Source organism: Phocoena phocoena, chromosome 6, assembly GCF_963924675.1.
Source record: "Phocoena phocoena chromosome 6, mPhoPho1.1, whole genome shotgun sequence".
Classification (NCBI taxonomy): domain Eukaryota; kingdom Metazoa; phylum Chordata; class Mammalia; order Artiodactyla; family Phocoenidae; genus Phocoena; species Phocoena phocoena.
In genome coordinates, this window is record NC_089224.1 from 65,794,696 (window position 1) to 65,812,572 (window position 17,877).

The window sequence follows — 17,877 nt, forward strand, 5'->3', positions numbered from 1 at the left end:
AACCTGGCCACCCAAGGGCAGCCCAGATCACACGGAAGGGAGGCCGCCCTTACGTCCTCAGATTCAAAGACGTGGCAGATCATCTTGTACTGCCTTTTTCCATCCTGGGATGGGTGGGAGGCTTCCACGTTCTCCTGGGAGTTGGAGCGGGGCATCCGCCGGCGGGCCATCAGCACAACGATGTTCCCGATGTCTGCAATGTAGGAAATGGTCCTCAGAGGGTGGTCCATCATTGTCTCCTGGAAGGCAGCAGGGAGAGGCTGGTATGTCCAGTGTGGCATCGAATGACCCATGAGACAGCCTGCCACCCCACAGCCCAGCCAAGTGCAGTCCACACGTGGGAGCTCGCTGCAAACACCCTGTTGGCAGACTTACATGCACCCACCCAGGCCTGGGAGCAATTCCCTTGGCTTGTGATAACCCAGAGCAGGAAGTGGTCTGTAGTATGTGAAAAGGAGTTTCAATCATTTTACAACCAGTAGAATCTCTGGTGGGGAAGTTAAAAAATAAAAAATCTGCATGTGATGACTGGATGATTGTAGTGTGTGTGTGTGCGCGCGCGTGTGTGTGTGTGTGTGTGTGTGTGTGATTTTAAACAAAATTTCTTAAAAGGCTAGTTTGTTCATGAATCTTCTGATAAAAACTTATGAGAATTATTAGCAAACAATATCCAAGGCTTATTTTTTCCTTTGATCTTTAATAGCCCCAATCCTCCCTACCAAGTCCCTTCCCATCCCCCAGCCCAGCAGCAGGCACTGCATACACAACCTTCTAGCTTGTGTGGAAGCCAGCATCTGGGGACAGCTGCTCTACAGACAAGGGCACAGTCTCCTAGTTGTCATGCTAAGCTTCACCCCCGAGGAAGGTGGGAGCCAGCTAATACCTGCGTGTCGGCGTTCAATACTTTGATTCTCTGGGTAGAAATGAAGAGATCCACTTCAGTCATTGGCTGAGATTCACCTTCAGGGGCCTGAGAAGGAAAATGCACAAGAGAAAGCTCAACACGTTACTCTGACCCAGGTGCGTGCAAGCGAGGTTAGCTCGTACACAGAGGCATTGAGACACAGTCACCAGAACAGGGATGCAGACTTCAGAACTAGACTGCCAAAGCTGAAGGGACCACACAGAGGATGACACGGGGACGGGAGTGAGCATCTCCAGGTTACAGGGAGAAATGCAGACCCCTCCTTGCTTCTTCCGCCATGGAAGCAGTAACTGTAGTAGATCTGACTCCACGAACAATGATCGTGAATGGCACTGTCTGCAAGGGTTTCAGAGCCCAACAGATTGAAGGAACAAGGGCAACTGACTCATACCCCCAGGACCTTGGAGACGTCAGAGTTTGCTCCTGGGGGACAATGCTTACAGCAGGTGCAAACAAGGCAGCTGTGGTAAGAGGGTCTTCGTGTTCCCACACACCACACACCACAGAAGCAGTACCCACTCCTGAAGCTACCCCAGTAAGAGCGAGCCCCAATGCCTCAGTGTCCCATGGGTAGCTCATAAGCACCTAGAAGCTTCACAACCAAAAAAGCACATTAGTCTGCTTCACTCAGGGCTTGACTCTGCACACGTGTGGTTATTAGCGAGTTTTCTTTTTTGCATCCAGCAATCTGACAGATCCACAAATCAAACATGACTAGAATTGAGCAGACCCAGGTCCCTGCCACGTGAACGCTCCTGAATGGTGGGCACTTCCCTTCAGCATCCCCAATCTGCTCCCTGTCATTCCTCTGGAGTGAGATGACTAATGAGCAACAGAAAACAGCCACTTTGGGCAACCGAGCTTTGAGAAACGTTGGCTTATGGAGCGGTTCAAAAAGAAATCTGAACAAAAACTTGCTGGATGCAGAAAACAAAAACACGAAATAAGAAAAAAGGCAAAACGTAAATAAATGGGAAAAAAAAAAAAAACAGGCAAAACATCAAGGTGATGACGTTGTTTGTACTGCACCTTCTTCCTGCTTTTGGCTAATTTCTGGGCCATCTGCTTAGCATGGAACAAACAGAGACAGGAGAACAGTTAGAAAAGAATTTGCAGAGACTCAGTTGAAAAGGGAATCAACAAACTAATACTGACAGTGGTATAAAGCATTTCTGTGGGAGGAGGACTGGCTTAAAAAAATCCCACTCTGTAATCGATTTCCTAGATCAGAATTTAGTAGCTGCCAGGGGTAGTAGTAGGACGGACATGTATTGAGGTGCTTCCTACACTTCACTGCACTTGATGTTTTCAAAGAACCAACTTTTGATTCTGTTGATTTCCTTTACTGTATGCCTGTGTTCTATTTCGCTGATTTCAGCCTGTACCTTTATTCCTTCTTTTTTCTTTGGCTTTAGTTTGCCAGTTTTTTTTCTAGCTTAAGATGAAAACGTAAAGTATGGATTTTCAAACTTTTTTCGTTCCTGATATATTTATATAAAACTACGAGCCTCCTCTAATCTCTGCTTTTAGCAGTATCCCACAAATTTTGGTGCTGCAATTTAATTATCATTTCATTCAAAACACTTTCTAATTTCCACTGTGATTTCTTCCTTGAACATTATTTAGCACTGTGTTCTTCTTAATTTTAATATATTTGAAGATTTCCTAGTTATCTTTTTGTCACTGATTTCTGACTTGTTCTCCCTCTTTATCTCTAGTAATACTTCTTGCCTTAAATTTGTGTAACATTAACAGAGCCTCTACCTAACTAGAAATGGATGTAATATTTATTCAAGATAGAATAGTTGATAAAAAGTAGAAACTCTGAGGCCAGACTGTCTAAAACTGAATTCTGGCTCTGCTACCTACTAGTTGCGTGACTCGGAACAAGCCACTTAATGTCTCTGTGCTGCAGTTTCCTCAACTGTAAAATGAGGGTAAAAACAGTACCGACTTCATAGGGCTGTTTTGAGGATAAAATGAATACAATTGACTCTTGAACAATGTGTGCGTTAGGGGTGCCAAAACCATCGCAGGTCAAAAATCTGCGTATAACTTACAGTCAGTTGGCCCTTTGTATATGCAGTTCGGTTCCTCTGAATCTACAGTTCCACATCCTCGGATTCAACCAATCACAGATTCAACCAATCTTGGAACATACAGTACTGCAGTATTTACTACTGAAAAAAACCCACATGCAAGGGGACCTGTGCTGTTCAAGGGTCAACTGTATATACAATGCTCTCAGAACAGTTCCTGGTGCATTGTAAGCACTCTATTTGTGTTTGCTCTTATATGATTATGATGTTAGATGATTATAATCTGCCCATGTCGGGGTGCAACCTCTTGGCTTTGGTAGGGCTTGGTACATATACAGAGATCTTACTCAAACGATGCTGAGTCAATGGCCAAACCATGTAACTGCTGTGGGGATGGGGGTGGGGTACAGGGAGAGCTGCTCCCTCACATCCTTGGTACTCACCTGGTGGGAAAGCTCTTGCTCTCAGCAGCGCGTCACTATTTCATTAGGGACTACATGTGTTGTCTGTACTACCTAAACTGGATGAGTCAGCTATCCAAACACCAAATGGCTAATCTTGGTGCACCAGGAGACTAGGGCAGCCCCACTCCCACAGAGCCACCCCACAGCTTGTACTGCTGGTCATGAGTTCGAGGTGAACAGCCTACTCTGGAAAAGTCTGAAGGCAGCAACTGCAAGCATCATCCTCACCACTGTGCATGACGGTGGAAATACCCGCACATCTGAGGAGTGGCCCTGTGCTCATGCTGTGCCGCGGGGATTACTGGGTGGGATCTTAGCGTTCTGCCAGGGATGCTCTGATCTGCACCAGGTATAATCCTCAAGATAAACAACTGCTGTGAGATCCTAACATCTGTTTGTCTTCTACTACCTCCCCTGAATGATATGGCAGTAGTATATAAATTTCCTTTATTTTTGATGCCAAAACCTAATAGCTATTGGTCAAAATTCTTCACTCTCGGGAAGAGTGATCTGAAAGGGCCCTTTTCAAGGGAAAGTAAGTCTGCCACCAATGGAATGCGCACATTCTGTTTTTTACTGGAATGGGTGATGAGGAGGAGAATCCAAAGGCAAACTGAGTTTCATGAAAGGCATTCTGAGACAATTTTTATGAAGCTAAAAATATTTTACGCACTTAGAGTGACACCACCTTTAAATCGCTTTTGATATTCAAGTGCCCTGAAACAAATTAAAAATTTAGACATAACATTGGAAATGATGATGGGGTTGGGGTCAGAATGAGAAGCTGGAACAGCAGAGAAAGGTCTAAGAGAGCCTTAAGGCCAGCATGCATCTTGAAGCAGGGAGTGACAACATCCATTTAAATCCTTGTGTTTCACGAGACTGATTATGGCTTACCACCAGCAGGCTGTGGTGCACAGGACATACTGCAGCACCGTCCAACCTATCACTCGATCTGCAATGTGTACTGGGTATCTGCTGTTGTTAAGACCCTTCAAGTTTAGTTATGCTGGGGATCCTCCTGGCTATTCTAGCTTTTCTTTCCCCAGCTGACATTTACTGAGCACTTGGTATATGCCAGTATCCTTCTAAGCATTTCATGTGTACCAATGTAAAAGCTTACAACAACCCTGTGAGGTAGGCGCTACATTATCCTCATCTTTCAGGAGAGGAAACTGAGGCACAGAGAGGCTAATTAACTTGCCCGAGGTCACACAGCTATTAAGTGGCAGAAGAGATATTCCAACCCTGGAAATCTCACTCTATATTCCAAATTGCTACTGTGCCATCTGGACAATTTTCTCATCTATAAACTTCTAAGGCTGTCTGTAAAATGGGGTTAATGATACCTACCTCACAGGATTCCCCACCCCCTCCATTTGGAGGAGTAAATGAGATCATGTACGTGAAGGGTCTGCTACCAGTGTCAATATCGTCTTTATCAACCACAGACTTCAAGTCAGATGGGAAATCAGATGGCTTAGACAATGCTACACTGATAGAAATTTTCATTCTACAATTAAATCATAATTTTTAACTCTTAAAGAAAATCTCTCTATAAAAGAATGGGAAAATCTGATCTTTTGGGGCAGGCTAGTAAAGACAGAATAATATTTGATAATGCATGCTTCTTACAAAAATGCATGGACCAAAAAATATCAAAACGCCATTTGTGAGCTTCACAAATGGAGAAAGAAAATGGAGACAAACACCACACTCTGCATGGACATGAAGCAGTTTCTACGGCTCAGGCAGAATTTAGCACATCACCCCGTCTTCCCGCTGAGGAGCAGAGAATGAAGTGGGAATGAGGGTGGAACAAAGCACGAGATGTAGTGAGAGGAAGGGAGGTGAGTGAGCTAGCTTCACTGGCTTCCCGTTTGGTTCTCTAGGTAGGGTTAAGGCAGGATTTCCACCCTGGGCTGGGGTGGGGGGCTGTCTCTGCATAGTGCACTTTTTTTTTTTTTTTTTTCGGTACGCGGGCCTCTCACTGTTGTGGCCTCTCCCGTTGCGGAGCACAGGCTCTGGACGCGCAGGCTCAGCGGCCATGGCTCACGGGCGCAGCCGCTCCACGGCCTGTGGGATCTTCCCAGACCGGGGCACGAACCCGTGTCCCCTGCATCGGCAGGCGGACTCTCAACCCTGAGCCACCAGGGAAGCCCCATAGTGCACTTTTGATACTGATAGCATGTAGGGCAAAGCTCTCTCCAGAATTTTTCCCTAAAACGTGTTTAAAAGAATCCTCGCAACAAGACTATCAGGTACCACCACAGCGATAATGTATTCTGCATTCAAGTAATTGTGGAAGCATCTGGTTAAACAAACTGAATTAAATTTCCTCAGTACAGGACTTCTCAGAGCCTTTACTAGGAAAACACATGTGGCAAATACCCAAAAAGATCCGTTTGGCAGCGTTTCTTGCGCTTATTTGCCAATGGAACCCCGTCAGCGAGAAGCACTCGGCTTGCCCGGAACGTGCAGAGCACAGCTGGAGAACAGAGGCTCCTTCAGGCTGGATGACCCACCCGTCTCTCAGGCAGTGGCTCCCAAACTATAGCATACATCACAGCCTCCTGGAGGGCTTATGGAAACAGATTCCTGGTCTCTACCCCCATGAGTTTCTGACTGGGGTGGGGCCTGAGAATCTGCATTTCTAACAAATTCCCAGGTCCCACTTTGAGGACCATTGCTCTAATGCATTTCTAAATCATATGGGAAGCTTCCTGGAAGGATACTACTACTTCTCAAAAATTAGGAACAAAGGCAGAAAGAATATATTAGGGAGGGTGCAAAGATGAAAAAAAAAAAAACTTAAAAAAAAATGGCAGATGTCCTGTGATTCCGCTATTGCATTCAGATGCACCTTATTTCTTACATTTTGGTGGATGGAAATGTCTTTTAATTTCAGATTCCTCAGCCTGCCTTGTATTACTGTTACCTAAACATACTTCTTGGCTCCCTTATTAAAATGCATGTTTCTCAAGGTCAAGGAATTGGTTGATTTTTATCTCCTAAGATGCCTATCACAGGATCCTGCACAGGGACAGTTTGCTTTTTGAGCCAAATTCATATCTAGCCAAACCACAACTCCAAATTCGCCTCCCATTTTGGCAAATAAACCTATAAATTCTTTGTTAAATTAGGAAAATCATAATTCTTAAGACTCCAAGTATAAATTCAGTATCATTATTCAATTCCAGTGCACGGTTGCTGCTATGTGAGTGACAGGCACCATGTAATTGACGGACAGACCAGAAATTAAAGCCTGCTTTGAAATGGAAACCCAAACGTCAGGTTCAGTGCTTGCTCAGAAAGAAAGCACCAAAAACACACAGCCACAACCGGACTCCTGGTGAGGTAGGTCTCACTGGCATCCACGTCAGGTCAAACAAAGAATGCAGGCAGAGGAAAGAGAGGGGCAAGATGGGATCCCTGCGGGGAGGAAGGGAAGAAGGAATCGGAAAAAGAAAGGAGGAAACTCCTCTGTCTCTGTGCAGGTGAGAGCACCAAGCCAGGAATTACTCATCAGTTTGTGGTGAGGTTATTACTGAATGGACTTCCAAGTAAATTTTTCCCCCTTCCTTCCTGGATGGACGTGGCTATAAACTCTGTAGCCTCATTCTGTTCTGCGTGTCTTTAGAGGTGGCCCAGAGTAACTCACTCCTGAAAGGGCAGCCTCTCTTTAGGAAAAAGCGTGGCACCACCTCCCTCAGAGAAGGGAGCTTGAGTGGGCACCGCAGTGCACACTCCCCTTGAGACCACCTGAGTGATCTGGAGAAATGCTCTCGGCCCCTCGGTTCCCTGTGCATGCAATGCAGTCTCTGTTCACGATCCTGACGGTAACTTTCTAGAGGGCGTGGAAATAAACCATGGGTTCTAGACGCAGCCTTCTCCACTTACAACTTGAAAAAGCGTCAGGCTGGGTGTAAAGGCAAACAATCTGACAGGCATTTAAACGGTGTAAAAGGAACATGAGGCAGAAAATATTTAATGTTAGGCGACAGTTCCTTCAGATGCAAGAAGCACATTGTGAAACGATACTTATAAATGAAATGCAACCATTTAATCTTACTACTCTATAATGAATTCCTCACACTAGAGTAATTTGCTGTAAAAATAAATATACGTTTTCCAAATGCTTTCTCTGCTCTAGGCAGGTCTAAAATGGATTTATAATCAGAGAGCCTCTGTGTTGCCTGTTCTGATCGACAAAGCTGTCTAATTTTTTATTCAAATGACCTGTGGAACTTCTGGATACCAATCCTTTGAAGATTCAAAGTAAGCTTTCTGGTTTTTCACTAGGGAGCTGCACTTTAAAGAAGGGGAAAAAACACTGTCAGAAACCGCTGTGGAAATCAGAAAATGCACAGAACACTTGGCACTGGGCAGGATCTGGTACTGAGACGCGGCATCTTTCCTAAGCGCTGCTCTATGTTCAGGTGATGTGTCTGTCTGTGCCTGCTCTCCCCTCAAGGTCACTGAGTACACATATGTGTCACAGGGCAGGGGAAAGACAGAGAGACTCTAACTGCAGGAGTCAAGGGGACCTGTCAAGAGGCCAGTAAACAGAACCTAGGAAAAACTCATCTAAAAGCAACGTGCAGTTTTTGGTCTCAGGGGTCTTCAGTACTATCTGGGGGGTGGACTGTTGCTTTCTTCTGGAGGATTTACCTGAATGGGCCCTGGTAGTGTTCCTTGACAGGGAAGTGTTCTGGCATTCTGGAGGAGATAAATCTCTGTCATGTGGCTCCGTTCTGGACATTACAGGGTATCAAGTATTTCTGGTTCTGGCCACTAATGCCAATATAAATGTCCCAGACACTGTGACAACCAAAAGCACCACCCCATTTCCAAACACATGGTTCTCTGACAGGGGGTCCCCGTCTGTCAGAGAACCACGCCGGCTCATTGCACTGACCCTGGGGGAGCTGACAGTACCACTAACCTGGGAAACTAAGTGCTGGGTTAAGAGTTCAGCTAAGTTACTCCACGGTATTACTGCCTCAGCATCCATTTGGTTTGGCCAAGCAGCTGGCGTGGGCCTTAAAATGACATTGGCTCCTTCATGCAAGCAAATGCTATGGAGAGCAGCCCGCAGAGTCACGTGCAAATGGAAGCTCCTGAAAAGGACCCCCTCGATGGCCCTTGTGAACAAGTCTCCCCCTGCCTCCCAGGGCCTTCCCCGTTGGTGCCCCTTAGGTAAGACCCCCATGGAGCTCACCAAAACCCCATTTTGGTTTGAAGTGAACAATCCGGCCTTAGTCTGGCAACCTCAAAGCACTCCACCCACAGACCCCAATAAAGAAAGGCTTATGCCCAGGTCCTGCCTTGACCTCCCCACTTGGCCCCTCCAGGTGTGCAGGTACTTCCTCCAGGACCTGTGAGTCATAAACTTCTCTATCTCAATTTCTCTTGTGGTGTTTTGCTCACCATCTGGCACCCTGGGGGTTTACTTAGCAAATGTTAATGTAACAAAATCATAACATGTTTGGAAACTGTGGGACAGGAGGGGTCAGAAGTACGTCCTTAAAGACTATGTTTTTAAAGTTCTCTGCTCTGTATGAAATAAGGCAGGACAATGCCTGAAAAGCAGCTTGTTCTCTCAGAGAGGTTTGTGTGTTCTTGTTCTGAACGTTGTGCCTGGAAGATACTAAATTAAGATGGAGAAGGCTGTGGGGACATCTGTGGGTATTACTGTCACCTCTTTATGATAACGGAGACAGTGAAAAAGAATCAGGCCAAGCTTGGATGGGCAGCTCAACAGGAACCTGATGTTCTACCAGCAGCATTACTGAGTCTGAGAGATGCGGAGGGCAGGAAGGTCAGCTTGATACATTGTCAGGGAGTTGTCTTGTTGGGAGTCGCAGGATAAGATGCATCTCTGGGGGTAAGATGTAGCTGTAAATTACTCTCTGGCTTATACATCCTAATTCCTAAAATGTCGATAATATTATCAAAAGTTGCAGTGTGGGCTTACTGTGCTGTGATGGGTAGTGAAGGGAAGGGCCAGCGCTGCCCTTGTTTAATATTCAGGGCATGGCACAGCCTGGGCATGTGAATAAGATGGGAATCAGCCCCGACCGGAGGACCAGAAGCACGGCCCCTGCTGTGTGACCTCTGTGACCTCCGTGGTTGCTGCTCTCCCCTCCCTTGGGCTTTCAGGCAGCATCTCATCTCTCAAGGTCTCTCCGCACTCCGGTGGCCCTTAGTTCCTGACACCCCTCTCTCCTCCTCTGGCACCCCCTGCACGTGCGCTGGCTTGATTCACTGCTCATTTGTACTGCTGAGCTTGAGGGTAAGGATCTCACTTTACAAATCACTATTTTCCCTCCCTCAGGGGACCTTGCACAGCCTTGCACACATAAGCGCTCAAGAAATATTCTTCCCTTGATGGAGACAGTAAAGGACTCTCACGTATGGCCTTCTACTCGTGCTTCTCATTCCACATGCCACACGAAGCCCAGGATGGAACTTGGGGATGTGTGAGAGAGAAGACATGAAAAAGGGACTGGTCCCTTGAGGAGGGAGTTGATTCTGGCCAGTGGACACCAGACAGAACCAAATCTGGGAAGTCATAACCTATCCCAACTCACTCGAAACACCCGGCTCTGATTTCAATGGTGATGCGATGCCTGTGGCTCTACACGGAAACAGCCTCAGGGGTTCTAGGTGCTGGTGGCACTTAATGGCACTTGAATTACGTGATGGCACCATGAGGGTCCCTGTCCTCTAAGCTCGGGACATGAGGTTCTAGGTGGCACTAGCATCGTGGTGGAGATTCTAGAGCTCTGCATTTCCATGGGATCAAACCAGCTCTGGCTGGTTCAAACTAGCTGTGAATGATTTAAACTAGACAAAAGTGCTTCTTCAGGGATCAAACAGGCTCGCTGCTTTTAAATCTTGATAAGGCAGATTCAAACAGGTTACGACTGGTTTGCACCGAGTTACCCTTGCACTGACTTGGTTCAGACTAGCCAGGGTAGATCTGATCAAATGGCTCGTTTTAGGTGAAGCAAGCCAGTTCAGTCTAGCTTGAACAGGATCAACCGGTTCGAATGCAGTGACAGCTAGTTGGAACCACACTGTATCACGGACGTTTTAGTCACTGGTCTCTAACCGTACAAGGAAATACAGAGATACAGCTCTCACATATTATATTGGAAATATAACACTTGCAATGTTATCCTTCCTCAACTTTTCAACTTTTCAAAGCTTTACACTCTTTCCTCAAGACTGGCCATTAAGAACAACCAAATTATGTAGCATTTATACATCAGGACTCCAGCATACTTTGGAAATCTTTTTTCCGTTTAGAACTGTTGGCAGGTACGTGTATAAGCACTGCCTGCCACGTCACCTCAATCTCCTCTCCTCTAAGCTCGGGACATGAGGTGTGGGGTGAGCACTACGGCCGGCTCAGGCGCCCACATCTGCCCGCCGCCCCCCTCGGAGCACACGGTGCGCCCTCACCTTGATCCTGCTCACTGCCTCCTGGGCCTGCATCATGCGCACGTTTTTGGAGGGGGTTTTGTCTGAGAGGAGCTGGGTGGAGCCCAGGTAATTGGCAGCAAAAATGATTCCATCGATCAAGTCCTCAGGGTCACAGGGTCCAGGAACTGTAACACACAGAGCCACAGCGGTGAGTGAAGCCACGCTCTACACCCCGATCACACCACCTCTCCCCCACCGCTCACCTCCAGCACAGGTGGGCCAGTTCCAGAGACCCCTGAGCAGGTGCATCAACCTGCGAGTCTAGAGCATCTCTCTGGTCTACCTTCACTCAGCCCTCATTTGCAAATAGAAGGAACGATTTCTTCCTAGAGAAGCTTATTTCACCCGGTCCATTTATTGTGAGAAACAATGTGAATATTTATTTAAACATGAAGCATAAAGTTCAGTGATAAAGGAGCTCGCAGTCTAACAGTGTTTTGCCTGTTAGACTGCGAGCTCTTTGGGACAAAGAGCTCGTCACAGTCATCTCTGGCTGTCCTGTGTCTAGTCAGTGTCTGTCACCCACGGGGTATCAAATAAATGTTTGCTGGACAAATGGTTAGGTGAGCAGAAGGCCGTCTTATTAGAAAAACTCATTTTACAGCAGTTCCTTTACTCGCCACCCATGCATATCACCCCCTTCCATCTTATCCATAATGGGGGAAACAGATTTTATAAATCAGAAAAATGAGTACTTGTTGCCACATGTTTGGATTCCCAAAATAGCCTCTAACCTGAAATCTGCAAGACAGGTAACATTACCCTAAAGCCATGGTCTCATGCTGCTACCTTGCTGACTCACAGGCTGCAATGTTCCCGGCCTGCGTCTACATACATATCAATTCCAAGGAAAACTGGAATTTTCTGTTCTCATTCACCAGCCTTTTAAATCAAACCTTAGTTTTAAATATTTAAAATGGGGGCATCTGATTCTAACCACGATCACCTGTAAACCCTACTGGAAATTAAAACACGTTTCGGAATAATATATAACTTTACAACAGATGTGCTAAGAAAGGCGTTTTAATTCTGCAATGAAATTATATGTATTTTCTTTGGCTCGAATGCCATATTTGGAAAGACTGTTAAAACCTCAGCGTCGTAAATTAGATAATTTGAAATGGAAACAATTTGCTTTTTCCTCTTGGAGAGCTAATCTGAAATGGTTTTTATCTTTATCCTTACACATCCAGCTCATCTTGAGCTTAAACAGCTGCTTCCCACGATAAGCTACTTATCAGGGTACAGCCTTAAAGTAATCTATTCATTTTCCTAAAACCAAGTTGGTGGTGGAAAAAAAGAAATTTAACAATGTTTTAGGAAAGGCCTTCACAAAGCGTGTGTGTAGTAATTAAGTCAGGAAACCTGTTAGTTTTCTGATTCTCATTCTTTCTGAGACTCTGGATAAACACTGAGTGGTACACAGCCAAAGCTGCCTCCACCACATACCAGTCACTTACATGCTTCTCAACAGCTACACCCTTCCTACCCTGAAGCTTTTATAGATGTGAGAAGGATGCAGGTTATTTACAATGTACAACTTTAGGTATATAGCAGGGAAGCACTGTCAACCTAAAATAATACATGGACAAGTTTGGATCCACACTATGCCTTGTAAAAAGTAAGAGATTATCAGTCTTCTCTCAAATTCCAGCGATAGATTTATAACGTTACACAAACATAATCATTTTTGACAACCCGGTATTGAGGAAAAAAAGGTCTCACCTGGAATAGCAACTTTTAAGAAGCTTCCATTTATTTTGTGAAAATAATGAATGTTAAAAGAAAAACAAAAATGCAACATCTTCTCTATGGGACTTCCAATATCATATATTCATCAGTGGATTTAGCTCTACTTACTGAAAAGGGTCCTTCTTTAACCATAATGAGTATGGATATGCAGATATATTTAAAAGCAATCCAGATATATTTAAGTGACTGTATAAATGTCAGGCAGCCAAGAGACAGAACTATTGGACCTAAACAAATATATATTTGAGATATGATCTTATGTCAATTATCCTCTGGGGAAACTGACTAAAATCAAATGTCACGGTATTACACTCACAAAAAACAGCCTGAATTACATAAGTTCATTTTAGGCTCAGTGCTAGTGGATTTTTTTAAAGTTAAAAAAAAAAAAGTTATAATGGTCCTAAGTCAAAGAATTGCAGGTTTTCCTTTTCAGTGATGCGTTTATGCTGCTCTGTGGGTGAACGAGCACACGTTGTATCTTCACACTCATGTTAATGCCGAGCTTGAAAATCTCTAGGCCTAGAGGGATGGATGTGAAGAATAGTTTTGACTATTCTGAAACAGTCAACTTCTGAAAACTCCCCGAGGTACTCTTGTGGAGTTTTGGAGCTTTGCAAAGATGGTGGAAATAATTTCCAAGTTACTCAAGAAAGAAACCTGAGTAACAACCAAACCTATGAGCTTGTCCTGGGCTTCAGGCTGGTTTATGAATCCAGGTAATTCATTCTTGGGCAGTGGAACACACCCACGGTTCATGCACAGGACCCAAAGGCCAGACACGATGTCCGGGCATCCTCTGGCTCCCAGAAAATCCTCCTTCAAGGGAATGACAATCTACCCTGCCCCCCAAATCATCTGCTGTCCTCCCTGGTAGAGGATCAGTAGCACGCTCCAGTTGTGTGGCCTGACCTCAAGCTGGGATGTCTAGCCTCGATTGAGTTGTGGCCCCACCAGGCTTGTTGACAGGATACATTTGTGCAGTGAACAACCTGCACAACCATGTGTGGCAGTCCTGCGTCAGATATTTTTTTTTTAGGTTAATAAATTGTAATTTTATTATAAATGAATTGAGAAGTCAGAGGAGGGTGTTAGACAAACATTTACATAATTTGTTTAGCATTAAAAAACTACTTTGGAGGGTTCTAAGAAGATGGTCGTAGTAGCATAGTTTTTTATTCTCTCTTAATCACCACCTAAAACAAAGAAACTAGATAGGGAAACCAAAAACCACTGGAATATATTTACAACAAAACTAGGTGACAAGATATTGCCAGGAACACCAAACTACAAGCAAATCGCCAGAAACCATAGGACCTGCATAATATCAACATTTGTGTGGCAGAAAACAAAGGCACTGCATCGGATATTGATTACAGGGAGAATGGTGGAGCCAGACTTCTGGTTCCCAGCCTGTCTCTGCTACTCTAACTGTGGGATCTTGGGAAGGTTGCTCACACACCGCATGCCTCAGTTCTCTCGTGCATAACACGGGGATAATGATAAAACCCACTTCACAAGGTCAACGTGAGGATTCAATTAGTTATTACATAGAAAGTGCTTAGAACAGTACCTGGCAGACAGTAAGAAAGAGCTTGATAAATGTTACTATCACTAGCTCATCCAAGCAAGAGACGGGAATTACTGGGAAGGTCTTTTTATTTATTTTTTAAATGAAGAGCAAAATTTCTCCCTTAGTTAAACATCATTCCCATTTGAATGGGCCTTGATGGATGCAAGAGGTATATTGGACTAGAGATAAGGAGACTTGGGTTTTGGATCCAATATGGCCAGTTCTAGGCTGGGCAAAGCCCCCAGCCTCAGAGTCTCCTGGACAGAATCAGCAAAGGCAGGGAGGAGGGTCTTTGAGAGGTTCACGGCTACTGCTGTTTTAGTCTAAGATTCTAAGACTTAAGACTGAGAATAGGTGACTCTGTGGTCTCTTTTCCCCACTATCGTCTTACAGCCCAGGGCTTCCAATACCCAAAATGCTAGAAGATTCATGAATGACTCGGTGTTCAATATTTCCTTCTCAGCTCTTACCTTCGACGTAGGTTGGGAATGAAGCCAAGCTTTTTCTTGACTGCAATTAAGACAAAGAGGTTTCAAAAAGAGCAAAGCATGATGAAAAATGCATTAACACAGCCATCTGTGCAACATGAAAAATAAATACATCCCCAATGACAGATATTAACCAGTTGTCAACCATTTTGGGCTACAAAAAGTGACGTGTGAATAAACATATGCATTTATTATTAAAGGTTACCCAAAGCCCAGAACCACCCATTCATATTTTAGATAATCTAAAAATCCTACATTCTACAATCAGAGAGATGTCTGTCATCTTAAAAAATAACCCATGGGCCAAAATTCATAATCAGTAATAGCAATAAAAAGGACTCAATTTGTATTCTTAAGAATTTGGGTGTCTAAGTGAGAAACTGCCGATTAGTAAAGGCACCAATGAAATGATTATATGCTAAAATTAAGAATTCCCTTTGAGAATTTTATTCCACTTTATGTCTTTGCTACACTGATCTCTAACTGTGCTAAAAATGATTGCTACAGTTTTTATCTCTTCCTTTCATCCCTTACTGATGTATTTTAGTTTAAAAAACCCATTACATAAGTTATTATTGTGTTACCTTAAAATAAGAACCCAATAAACAGAGAGGTAATTTAAAAACCCTGGAATTTCTTATACTAAGTAAAACCTCAAAGCAAACGTCAGTCTCCCAGAGCATCCTTGGAAGTGGATATAATCAGCTAGAAACCTTCTAGAACCTGATTGGATGGCAGTTTAAATGCTAGCTCTCAGAGGAGCAGTACTTACCACTTGGTTCCTTTCACAAGCAAATGTCCTAGAGTTAACTCTCAGTGGAATAAGAATAGGTAATTCATTCCTGCTCCAACCAGTGACAAAATTTGCAGCTGGTTTGTCTAGGGCAGGGTGATGAGAGCATTACAGGAGAGTGGAGAGCTAATGTAAAAGACAAGAGTCCCTAAAATGGGCAAAATCAGGGTTTGCATGGCCAAGGGTTATCTTCAAAAAACCTAAAGATTTTCATTGCCAAGAATCTACCAGGTGTTAGGTGATCATTTCAGAACAAGACTACCTAGTACAACATAGCTGCTCAGTAGGTTGACTTGAATTGATGGTATACTCTGAGGTGCCTAGTGGACTCGAAGACTGAAGGGCCCTAGATGATGGCTGGTATATCATGGGAAACAACTCCATATCATAGCACTTTATACAGTGCTCTTCACTTGGAAGATGGGAATGGCTAAGGAATGATTAATTAGTTAATATTTGCACAACATGCTAAAAAATATTAGTGTTAACTGTTATGTGAAAAATTGGAGGCAGTCGAAGAAACCATTTTAAGACTCTAAACTCAATCCAGGACAATGACAAGAATTCAACACTAATCACACAATACACAATGCAGATGAGTCTCAGTAAACCTGCTGCAGATGTGCTCACTGGGATGAAATGGTTCCTCACACCAAAGAGGGTGGGTTTCTGGTTTCAGAAAGGATCACCTTTAAAGAAACTAAGGACACAAGATCACCAGGAACGAAAAGTTACTGGCTGCTAACGCATTTATGGAAAGAGGCACACCTAGTGAAAGCCAAGATTATGTGGATAGGAGAAAAGAGGCCTCCAATTTCAATGGTGCTTCACATTAATTTTACTTTCCATTTACTCAAGTGAGAAGATAGGCCCAGCTGAGTGCCTGTTGGCTTAAACTCTGTTGCTTTAAGGAAAAAAAATCCGTAACTTCATGGTATGCAGATGAAAGCTAGCTTCTTCATAAGAGCCAAAGACTTTTAGATTATTATTCCCCAACCATTTCCCCGTCCTTGCCCTCAGCATCTAGGGGCAATGAGGGCTTTACTTCATCTAATCAAAATGGTTTAGCCTCCAGGTACAACCAAGAAGCCAATTTATATTTATATTTTCTTGGGCTATTAGATTTAGATTTTAGCAGATGCTACAAAAGAACTGCTTTAGTCTATGGCTCTAAAAGCTGCTGTTTTATTTAGAGCCACAACGGAGGGCATTTGGTACATTCACTTATTCTCTATTCATGAACTCATGACTGGCTTTCTTTAATCTCTGGAGTAGTAAATTTTTTTTTAAAGAGTTTTGTGAAACGAAAGAGTCTCTAATCTCTAATTATTGCACACAAAGAGGATTTTCATCGTTATTTCTAAAGATATGCAGAAACGTGTGCCAAATGAGAAACTTGCTTATTGTATCTGATGAATAATCAAACGCTGAATATTCAGATGTCTGATTAGCCCTGTGTTTTCCCACATGTGGACAGAGATGAACATTAGTTGATCCTTAACATTCAAGAACTAATAAAGCCACATTCAAGAACTTAAAGGCCAAATCTCTGGGATGTTCCAGGAGGTCACATAAACCATGTGTAGAGTCCGGAGGCTTGAAAACTGCAATAATAACATGCAAGCTACCCTGTCCATTCAGTGTGTGACCGGCAAGTACTCTTCATTGCAAGGATAGCAGATTCTGGTGTTAAGAGCCTGGGCTCTCCGGAGCTCTGGATTCAAAACCTGGCCCTACCACATGTGAGATCTGGGACCTCAGGTAAGTTACTTAACCTCTCAGCTTCCTCCACTAACAAATGAGGACATTAATTCCTACCTCGCAGAAGTATTTTAAGGACTAAATGAGATACTATGTGACTTGCTTGGCCTGGTGCCTGAACACCATAAATGCTCAAGAAATGGTAACTCTCATTACTGTTATTATCACTGTGGCTTTTCTTCTTGCCATTTGTTCTTACCTATTCGTGTGCTATGAATAATAAAGTACAAGGTGACGTTGTAGGATGCAGGGCCAGCAGAAACCGTAAGCCCATTACTCCAGTTCCTGTGGCCTGATGAAGACCAGAGAAGGACAAAGCATATTTCAAATCTAAATTCTAATGTTGGTGCCGTTTCAGAGAAGGTCTCCTCATGTTTGTTTGGTTTAATATGAATAGATTAATGAAAAAAATACTTCTCCCCTGCATGAATATTTAATGGCAAACATACGTGAATTCAATGATATTTTAAGGGTAAATTTTAACTAAGGCTCCTTTTGGAAGCGATCTGCCACTCAGGTTAAAATGGAGGTCGCTTTCTTCCATCGAATTTAATGGAAAATTATTAGCAAAAGGAAGGAAAAATGAGACAC

The 17,877-nt window shown here is 43.8% G+C and overlaps 1 protein-coding gene across 1 annotated transcript in view; it reads right to left on the bottom strand.

Annotated features, from left to right (window-relative positions):
• The window catches only part of APBA1 (amyloid beta precursor protein binding family A member 1), a 78,292-nt gene that overhangs the window by 18,801 nt on the left and 41,614 nt on the right, over nt 1–17,877 (bottom strand). Inside the window, exons 3-7 of the mRNA XM_065878760.1 lie at nt 14,715–14,754; nt 10,899–11,044; nt 1,955–1,987; nt 884–970; nt 54–239 (exon numbers count right to left, since the gene is read on the bottom strand). Coding sequence (XP_065734832.1) covers nt 54–239; nt 884–970; nt 1,955–1,987; nt 10,899–11,044; nt 14,715–14,754 — 492 coding nt within the window. The remainder of the gene's footprint in view (nt 1–53; nt 240–883; nt 971–1,954; nt 1,988–10,898; nt 11,045–14,714; nt 14,755–17,877) is intronic.